Here is a 10,204-nt window from a genome sequence, read left to right on the forward strand (position 1 = left end):
AGCATTAAGAGCTTGCCCGCATCACATGCCACTCTTACCCTCCTTCTTCGCAGTATTTGTGTGCAAAGGACAAAATGTCGGAGGCGCGTCCGCTGCCGTCGCAAACCACCACGGGGACAGGAGGGTCTTCTCTGAGGTATTCCAGGACAACAGAAACCACATTGGGGCCGCCCTCCACCACGAGGCCCACGACAGGCACACCCTGGCCCAGCCCTGCGACACAACCACACAAGCCAGCTTGAACATCACCAACTTGTCCTAAGCGCCAAGACAGCAAAAAAGCACACACTTCCTGCCCCAGGGCTCCCCCTGTGGCGTTAGTGCTGACCAACAGCTGGACCAACTGGCGAACTAAGTCAGAGGAAGCGTGACTGTGTTCATTCTTGCATTTGAACTTCATATCACGGCCTCACTGTAAACTCCAGAACCTCAAAACTCGTGAGCTCCCCGACACTCCCGTGTGACCTAACTCCTGTAAAGAACCTGACACAGGAACACCTGGGAGTGAGTTTTAAGAGTCATTGATAAGAGTGCTCCTCTTCTGCCTTGCCTGGGGGTGAAATGCCCACGCTGGAGGCTGTCTTCTAAGAATGATCCAGGGTAAGGAGGGCTGGGCAGCTAGAGGGGAGCTAGGTCAGTCCAGGGCATCTCCGGTACTGGCATCACAATGCCGAACCAATGCTCAAAGCACCATCTCACAGATGAGCAATTGTAAAAGGAACGATGCCCTACTTGACTCATGAAGAGCAATGGATCTGGAATATAAGAACACATTTGCGTTTGGGACCTTGAAGAGGCATACACGTGGAGCAATATGCTCTGGTTACTGTCACCAGAGCCTGGAATAAGACAGTACAGGTTAAGCATGCCCAATCTAAATATCTGAACTCCAAAACTGAAAGCATTTTAGGTATCAATATATTTTTGATTAGAGACAATCATTTGTAAATGTTATGCAAATATGACAAAATTTCATCAACTCTGAAGTCTGAAACACTTCTGGCCCCAGTATATTATCTTAGGGTTGAAAACATGGACCATTATTAGCCCATTTTTAATGACTTATTTCCAGGGTCTGCCTCTGCTTTAAAATAAGTAAATAATTGGGCTCTTCAAGAACACAGTAGAAATAGAGAAAGGTTTGGTGATAGATCCAGTAGGGTAGGCTCTAGGAAGTAGGGGGTGATAGGAGAATTCTGGGAAGCCGGGATCATACTGAGAGGAGAGTGGGAGAGAACTCTTCACGACAAATTTGCCTACCTGGAAATGTCAGCCCTGCCTGGCCAGGACATGTTACGTAATTGTTCTTTGGTATCTACCGGGGATTAGTTCCAGGACATCACACTATCCCCCTGGGTACCAAATTCAAGATGCTCAAGTCTCTTATATAAAATGGTGTATTATCTGCATTTACATTCTCCCGTGTGCTTCAAACCACCTCTAGAGGACTTATAATACCTGAATGATGCAATAGCAATAGTAGTTATTATACTATGTTGTTTAGGGATAATGACTAGGAAAAAAGCTGTCCACATTAATTAAAGACTAAATTTCTCTCCTGAATGCTTTCCATCTGTGGCCAGTGAAGTTCTGGGCTTTAGACCCTGTTAGGATTCAGGGTCACTGTTTGCTGGTCAGGTTCTGCTAGGTTTCCATAGTTCTGATCAACATTACAAGTGACAAATAGGGAAAATGCCCTTGACCTCACGGTTCTCAAGAGCTTCGGATGAAATCTGCCAACACAGGTTATAAGAAACCTTATAAGAAGAAGAGAATCTCAGTGAGGGAATTCAGAGTCTCTGGCTTCCTCCTGCTATGCTTTCCTGAGTTGATACTTAAGTATTTAGAACAGCTTTGTTATCTGTTGCTGAAAGAATTCCAGTTAGGTTTATTTCAGCAAACAAGCATTGAAGGTAAAACATGGGCTTCATGGCCATGAACAAGAAATGGATCAAAATGGCGTTGCTTCAGTCTTTGACATTCCCATCCAAGCAGGCTTGGGATCTTACATCTTTAGGAACGTGGTGACTTCGTCTCTGGAAGCAGAGGTGAACTTGTTCTTGGCTCAGGCTCCCAGAGCTCTCTGGAGTAGAGGTGACCACTGAGCCCCCCTTTGCTGTCCTTGCCCCACTCAGAGGCCTAGGCAAAGGATGACAAAGGGAAGCCCACAAGTCACAGGTCCAGGAAGAACTCACAAGTCCAAAACAATTAAAGTGTAAACCAAATGCAACAGATTTATCAAGAGCTGATTCTTAGGACCACTCTGTACTCACAGCAGTGAGGCTGGCTGCGCCAGATCAAGCCAGTCCGCATTTCAGCATGGAAGTGGGGAGGGGTTGACAAGTGCATGGTTTCTGTGAGAAGGAAGTCAGCTCTCTTTAAGAGTGTGCCCACCCCCACCCCCACCCCCCGTTGGTTGACCATACTCCAGTGGATGGTCCCACGCCTGTAAGTGCACGGTCAGCACAGTAGGACACAATGAGTTGTTTTTAAAAAGAGGGCATGAGTTCAGTGGGTAGGGAGGTAAGGGTAGATCTGGGAGAAGTGGGGTGTGTGTGTGTGTGTGTGTGTGTGTGTGTGTGTGTGTGTGTACAAAAAGAAATAAACTGTATGACATTCTCCAAGAATTGATGGAAATATTTTTTGACTGGTTCTTGGCAATCCATAGCCTTTCATGGAGGCCACCCTAATCCTAACCACTTCCTTACATTATGACCATTTCCCAGGCCTAGATTGTCGTGCACAAAGATATTACTGGTGATGTTAAGAATAAAATATTCTGTGAGATGATTTAATAATTGTTTGACAGAGTTTTTGCATGTGGCCGTGTCCCAGGAGGTTATGCCAGCTCCCTTTGTTTTAACAAGCTCTCATCCTTTCGTCTGGTTGGAGCCAGTCCTTTCTGAGAGAGACTCAGACCTACAGAGATGTTTAATGACCCTACAACACTTATCCGTTCATAAGATGAATCATACTAAGTCTTTGGAGAGCAATTTTTTTCCGATAAAACATTAAAGAAAAACAAACAGCCCTAACTACAGTAAACAAGAATGAGGACAAGATGATGGGCAGTGCCCTCACCGTGACCAACAGTGCAGGGGTATTTCTCAGACCAACTTGTGAACTTGGGCAAAGCGTCACATGGCTGCTGTGTGAAGACAATGATAGGTGGCTAGGGCAAAGGGTCTGACCATGTTCCGTGGACCTGGCAAGAATCAAGACTCTCAGCATCCTTGAGTAACTTCCTTCTCAGCGGGCATCCACTCCGGTGGAGCCAGTCCCCAGCCTCCTGGGACTTACTTGTGTTGATCTTCTGGAGGGAGATGTGTTTCTCCAGCTGCCTTCGAAGCTTCACCTCAGCACCATACTTGCCCAGGGTGCCGTTGTCAGCCAGGATGAAGTGAGTGTGGGAATTGTTGAGCACCGAGAGCTTGCTCAGAGGGTTGGACATGGTCTGGTAGACTCTCGTTACCTAACAAAAAACACGATGCAAATCCAAGCTGTAGGACTTAGGTATTAAGAGTCACAGGGCACTCAAGCACTGTGTACATGGACCACATGTGGACCACATGTACACTTAGTCTCGTTTCTCTACCGTCCACACTGAAGGCTGTTTTCTCAATCAGTGTGTTAAGACAGAAAGAAACTTGTTTGCTCCAGCGGAGGCTCTCAACCTTCCTAATGCTGTGATCCCTTAATACAGTTCCTCATGTTGTAGTAACCCCCCAACCATACAATTATTTTCGTTGCCACTTAGTAACTGTAATTTCACTCCTGTTATGAATCGAAATGTAAATATCTGATACGTAGGGTGTATTTTCATTGTTACAAACCGACTCAAAGGGGTCGCAACCCACAGGTTGAGAACTGCCGCTTTAGATAATGGCAACCCAATAATTGAACACTTATTTATTGCAGAGAAATGAAAATTGGCAGTAACACAAAATCTTGAGCACACATTAATGTCTCTGTGTGTGCCTCTATGTGTGTATGTGTGGTGTATATACATAGATATATGTGGGTGTGGGTGGTGTATGTACATAAATATGTGAGTGTGTATGAGTGTGTGTGTGGGGGGGGTCAACCTGAGCATCTGCCTCAATTGCTCTCCACCTTATTTTTTAAGACAAGGCCTCTCTCATTAAACGTGGAGCTGACTGACTTGCTAGGCCGGCAGACACTGAGCCCCCAGAACCCTGACTTCATTTCCAGCACTGGGATTACAGTCACAAGCTATCAAACCTGGCTTTATATGTGAGTGTTACGAATCCAAACTCAAGTCCTTATGCTTGTTCAACAAGCATTTTACCCACACTGAGCTGTCTCCCCAGTCCTCTGAGCACACATTTTATAGCGACTTTATTTTTAATAGGACAGCTATAAACTGTGTGAGATGTTCTTCAAGAGACAGTGGTTAAACAGTCTGTAGTAGTATATCCAGATCACAGAAGACAACACCATTCATCAGTGGGAAGGGACACATGGCAATCTGAGTGTCCTGAGAGTGACATTGGCTGGAAAAACCCATCCCTATAAGGTTGCATATTATATGATTTCATACCCTGAAAGTAACAAAAACATTATAGAGATATGTAACACATTGGTGATTGTCAGGGTTAAAGTGGAAGCAGAGATGGGAGGAAATTGGTATAGATATTTAAGGAGACAGGGGGCTTCCTTGGGTTGATGGCCATGTTCTGTGTCTTGATGGTATCAATGTCAACATTTTGATTGTACCATCATTTTGCAAGAAGCTTCCACCAGAGGGATGAGTGAATTTCTTACAACAACATATGAATTTACAATGATCTCAAAATACAGAGTTAAATTTTTAAAAGTTGTCAATGTCCTCAGAGAAAACTTACGTCTTTCCCAACCAGGTCTTCCTTGTTCTCCACCATGCCCCACGGAGCGATTCCTATAGCACAGAGCCGGCCTCTAGACTTGGAGGAATGGTCTTTCAAGGCATCTCCCACATGGCTGACGACACCTGCGAGCAGCCATAAGCCACATTTCAGGCCCTTCTATGCCACATCACATCACCACTGACAAACTTCAGGGGCGCCTGCTCTGAGCCTCCATAATCCCTGTGGATCAGGGGTGAAACCTATTCTCTTCACGAAGAGAATACATCCCACACAGGTCCTTGTTCATCGTAACCACTGATCCTGTGTTAACACCTGAAGTAGAGAAATAAGAGCAGACCCCAAAACAGCTGGGCAAGGAGTTCCTCTACAGATTTCTATGACCCAAAGCTGGAAGTCACTGAAATCTCATCCGTAGTCCTTGGCTACATTCTGCTAACAACAGGAGACAGACCACCAGTCACATTCCTTAACTCATATATTTTCAGTTTATTTTCCCACAAAACATGGAAACAGTGCATATTGATTGGCTCATGGACAAGGACACTTGTCCATGGCTATGCTCAGAGGATGGCACAGACTGAGAGCCTCAGATGTTCACTGCCACCACTGTGGTTCTCACTGAGGTTTAGACCTCAAATGTCCCCCAAAGCCCCATGTTGGATGCCTAGTGTCCAGCTGGCGACTGTTGGGAGGCGGTGGGAACCATAAGAGAAAGGACCCAGCACGTGGTTGGTGGGTCACTGGGTATGCCCTTGCAGAGCTGGCAGCTCCAGCCACGCTCTCTGTTTTCCTTTACTACGTGCTCCCACCATGAGGTTCTGCCACAGGTCCAAAGCAGTGGGGCCAACTGACCACAGGCTGAAACCTTTAACACTGGGAGCCAGAGCAAACCTCTTCCCTTTATAAGCTGATTCTCTCAGGTGTCTGTTGGGTGCTGGAAAGCCACCTAACAAAACTATGTTTAGACTATTTAAACGGATCAGCCACAACAACAATAAAACCCTGCTGAGTAAAGGTTCCATTCTTGTTACAGCGGGGATCAGGAGTCCATGTGTCCAGTCTCCTGGCCATTCTTACTAGGAGCCCCTCTGCAACCTCAGTTGAGTTCCAGGTGTGTAGATTCACAGCAAGGGTGGGGCCCCTCTTACCGGTGCTCACACCCCCCGTGAAAATCCAGGCCCCTGTGGTCATGGCAGCTTTGATCAGGCCTTTTCCAAACACCTGCTTCAGCTTGGGCTGCATCTCAAAGCTCTGGAGGCCTCCATGCACGGATATCAAAAGCTTGGGGAGCTCCAGCTGCCAATCTTTCACCATGAGATGGAGCAAGGAGTCTGGCTTGGTATCGTAGGAAACGCGGATATACTGCAAAAGAATGCACGGTGCTCAGCGCCTGCTCTTGGTTTTGTTTCTCCTGTTAGAGGGGACCATGAGTACCACACATGTTCAAGCAAGAGCTCCCTCAGGGCCTTGAGGCCCTCTGTGACCTGGGCCATCTGCATTAATCTTTAGCCAAGTGACTAAAGGGAACTTGGGGGGAAAGATGGCCAGATTTAGCAAGGGAAAACACAGGACACCAGGGCTATGACCCAAATGTTTGTGTTACCCTGACAGCCACATGCTAAAACTCTATCCCAGTGCAGCAGTGGTAAGGGCTAGATAAGGGACAGTGTTCCAGAGGCCCATGGAGTTGACTCATTCGTCCTGTATGCGAACACACAGCAAGAAGGCGTCATTTATTAAACAAGGGGCAAAACTGGATGAACTGGGACCTTGGCTGCAGACGTCCTAGCCTCTAAAACTGCAAAGTACATTTCTGTTTATAAATTCCCCCCATCTAAAGTGTTGTAGTATCCGCTGACCAAGCTAATGTGCCTGTCTAAATTTGGATTTTTAAATGGTTTAAAAATGAATATTTTAAATGATTCAGCACAGTATCTTTACACAAAGTAACACATCACATGTAAGAGTTGGTACGGAACTGTACTAAAAATTATGTCTTCTTTTGTCTGACAGTCAACACATCTGAGTGTCTTATACTTGTTTGCAAACTTAACCTTGAAAGAATCAATTTCCAGTTGGCCCAGCTAACAATGGTCCAGGATGTCGGGCAATGCTGTCATTGAATGAACAGGAAAGGGTCATGAGCCCACATGTGGACTAGCCTTCTTCTCCTCAGGGTGAAAAAAGAAATTAACGGTCAGGGGTCATAGTCCCTGTGTGTTGCCTTTTTGTGTCCATGCTAATACATAGAGTGCATTCCAGAAAATTTTTGTGTTGTGGTATTTGGAACATAACTGAGTTTTATTTGAATAATAATGTTGGACCAAGGAAATGAAATTGCAAAAATAGCATTGAGAATCAGCAGCATGGCATTGTGGGCTGGCACCTCCCCTCACTGCAGGGCCCACCAGAAAGGGAGCTAGTATTCCCTATCTACAGCAAACTGTGAGGGACTGTTCCTCTCCTCTTGCTAGCTGAGAAGAGAAGACACAGGGAAGCTGACTTCAGAGGGAAATGCTTGTAGAGGCTCTCCTATGCGCCAAGGACGGTGGCAAGTCCACGGTTATTATTACTGTTTTAAAGAACTTTCTTATCACTAGGTGTACCTTTTTTGGGGGGGGTTTGTTTGTTTGTTTTATTTTGTTGTTGTTTTTTGTTTTGTTTGTTTGTTTTTGTTAACTCGACATAAGCCAGGGTCATCTGGAAAGAGGGAACCTCAACTGAGAAGATGCTTTTATCAGACTGGCCTGTAGGCAAGTTTGTAGAGCGTTTTCTTGATTAATGATTGATGTGGGAGGGCCTAGTGCACTGTGGGTGATGCCAGCCCTGGGCAGGTGGTCCTGGGGTGTATAAGAAAGGAGGCTAAGCAAGCCATGAGGAGAAAGCCAGTGAGCAGCACTTCTCCATGGTCTCTGCTTCCGTTCCTGCCTCCAGGTTTCTGCCTTGAGTTCCCTCAGTGATGAAATGCTACCTGGAAACATAAGATGAAATAAACCCCTTTCTCCTCATTCCTTTTGGCCACAGTGTTTATCATAGCAATAGAAAGCACCGGAGGACACCAGGGTGGGGCAATAGAGAGTGTGTGCAAGGTTGGGCTAGGGTGTGCCTTGTGGTTTAGAGCTTGGAGTGGATTCATGGAGGCTGCGTGTACTTTACAGTGATGTAAAATCCATCCGCGCAGATTCACCTCATGGGCTTGCAGTAATGTGCCTATGAAGGTTTAGCTGTAAGCCCGAGGAAGACCCAGGTCTCTGCATCCTGGGGGCCAGGAGACAGGCTCTGGTGAAGTGGGGGTCCCTGTGCACAGTGTCCCATCACCCCTCTTACCATGGCTTTATTAGAGTAGCCCCCGCCCTGGAATTCGAGAATCCCATAGGAGTCTGTTGGGTAGCTCTGGGTGTGTTTGCTGACAGACCATTTCCCTGCCTGCGCGTCCACCTGCTTGCTGTCCTCCCCTGTTGTGCTGGGAGCCCCACTCGGCAATGGGGGGATGTGCTGGTTAATGAGCTGACCACAGCAACACCTGAAAGAAGAGCGAAGCAGACTGGTCAGCAGTTTTTCTTCCTTCCCTCCCATGAGTGAGTATAAACTAGCCTGCATGGATGAGCTGGGTCCAACCAGGGCCACAAGACTATCTTCATCATCGGCTTCATCAGGGACAGAAGTGATCCCTGTGGTTCTCTTTCCAAAAAAGCGACACATCACTACTTATATACCAGTCTGCTTACAACACAATGGATGGCTGTTCTTTCTTACTGGATGAGTGAGTGGTCATCATTTACTGTCTTGAGGATATTATCAGGAGCTGAGCCCTCTGAACACTGCTGAACATTTTGTGACAAAGTACAGCCATAGCTTTGGAGCAGATAAGTGGCCTTCTGGAATTCTACAGTGCTGCAGGATTCTTCTGTTTTCTAGTGAAACCTTTTTTTTTCTGCCCAAGTAGCACTGGAGGTTGAGTGGTCCTGTCCTGAGCAGCCATGTTTGGGCTTTGCAGATCTTGATGTTCAGTGTCTCTCCACAACTCAGCCAACCTCTGTCACACGCTCCTTCCTAGTCTCCTCTGAGCATGTCCATGGTCTTTCCATGCATGCCCAGGTTTTCCTTGGTCACTGTCATGGCTGGCTGCCACACAGTTCATGCCTGAACCACCAAAGCTTGGAATGCCCCTTAGGGAGATCAGCAGGGGCCCAGAGTGATGTCTTGGTACACGTGGGAGGCTCCCCTCCCCTTCTGGTTACTTTGTCAGTGTTGTGAGCTGATATTTGAGGTTTCTCTCTCTCTCTCTCTCTCTCTCTCTCTCTCTCTCTCTCTCTCTCTCTCTCTCTCTTTCTCTCTCTCTCTCTCTCTCTCTCCTATTCCATCCCCTTTTCTCCCCTTTCCTTTCTACTCCCCCTTCTTTCTTTTTTCCATTCCCTTCTTTCTTCTCTTTTCCCCTTCTGCCTTCCCCCTCATCCCATCTTTTCCCCCCTTCCTCCCTTCTTCCCTCCCTCCCCCCTCCTCCCCTCTCCCCCCTCCTTCCCTCCCCCTCCCCCTCCCTTCCTTCCTCCTCTCCTTCCTCTCCCTCCTCCCCCTCCCTCTCCTCCTCCTCTCTTTTCCCCCCTCCTCCCCTCTCTCCCTCCCCCCTCCTCCCTCCCTTCCCCTCCTCCTCCCTCCCCCTCCCTTTCTTCTACTGGTTTTCACCAGTCTGGGTTCTTACAAAAGCTCATGTGCATTTTAGAACTGGATTGTCAACTTCCATAACAAAGCCACTCGAGTGGGGAAGTGTTAGTCAGACTTCTGTTCCTGCTGTGGGGGGACAAGGAAGTGTTGTGGGAGATTCTTTGTGGAGTTGGACCTCGGTCTGGAGTCCACATTCAGCTTCCTAAAGCGGACCATAGAGCTTTCTGGCCAACTCCGAGGAAGATAGAGGGGCACACAGGAGGAATTAGGAGGGGCCAAAAGAGATGCACAGCCTTTTTTAACAGGGAAGGTAGAGAAGAGAGCGAGGTGATTGTTTCTCTGTTGCTCTGTGGATCTTTCAGGTTTATTCGCTAATATCTGACTCCCGAGATTTATTTTTCAATAAAACAATAAAAGAAGCCACAATAAGGAAGAAAGGTTTAGTTCACAGTTTCAGAGACCTGTGGAGGAGGAGCAGAACCAGTCCCCTCTCTGGCCAGGACACAGGGAGAGAAGGCCTGTGTTAGAAGTCCTCTTTCTCTCTCTCGCTGTACCAGGGCCCCGGCCTTGGGGCTGGTGTGTCTCACACTCAGGGCAGACCTTCCTCCCTTAGCTAGCCCTTTCTGGAACCATCCCAACAGACACACCCAGAAGTGTGGGCCACTAATGTAGGT

The 10,204-nt window shown here is 47.3% G+C and overlaps 1 protein-coding gene across 2 annotated transcripts in view; it reads right to left on the reverse strand.

Moving 5' to 3' along the window:
- The window catches only part of Trpm1 (transient receptor potential cation channel subfamily M member 1), a 71,266-nt gene extending 62,961 nt beyond the window's left edge, over positions 1 to 8,305 (reverse strand). The window contains exons 1-5 of one of the 2 annotated variants that reach the window (XM_052712376.1): positions 8,196 to 8,305; positions 6,017 to 6,230; positions 4,866 to 4,990; positions 3,301 to 3,472; positions 39 to 213 (exon numbers count right to left, since the gene is read on the reverse strand). In XM_052712376.1, coding sequence (XP_052568336.1) covers positions 39 to 213; positions 3,301 to 3,472; positions 4,866 to 4,990; positions 6,017 to 6,230; positions 8,196 to 8,198 — 689 coding nt within the window. In that variant the 5' untranslated portion in view covers positions 8,199 to 8,305. Of the gene's footprint in view, positions 1 to 38; positions 3,269 to 3,300; positions 3,473 to 4,865; positions 4,991 to 6,016; positions 6,231 to 8,195 lie in introns of those variants that run through there. The other variant, XM_052712374.1, reaches the window with a different exon arrangement.
- Between the last annotated feature and the right edge of the window lie 1,899 nt (positions 8,306 to 10,204).

This window comes from Peromyscus californicus, unplaced genomic scaffold, assembly GCF_007827085.1.
Source record: "Peromyscus californicus insignis strain IS unplaced genomic scaffold, ASM782708v3 Scaffold_4__1_contigs__length_199733344, whole genome shotgun sequence".
In the NCBI taxonomy this organism is placed as follows: domain Eukaryota; kingdom Metazoa; phylum Chordata; class Mammalia; order Rodentia; family Cricetidae; genus Peromyscus; species Peromyscus californicus.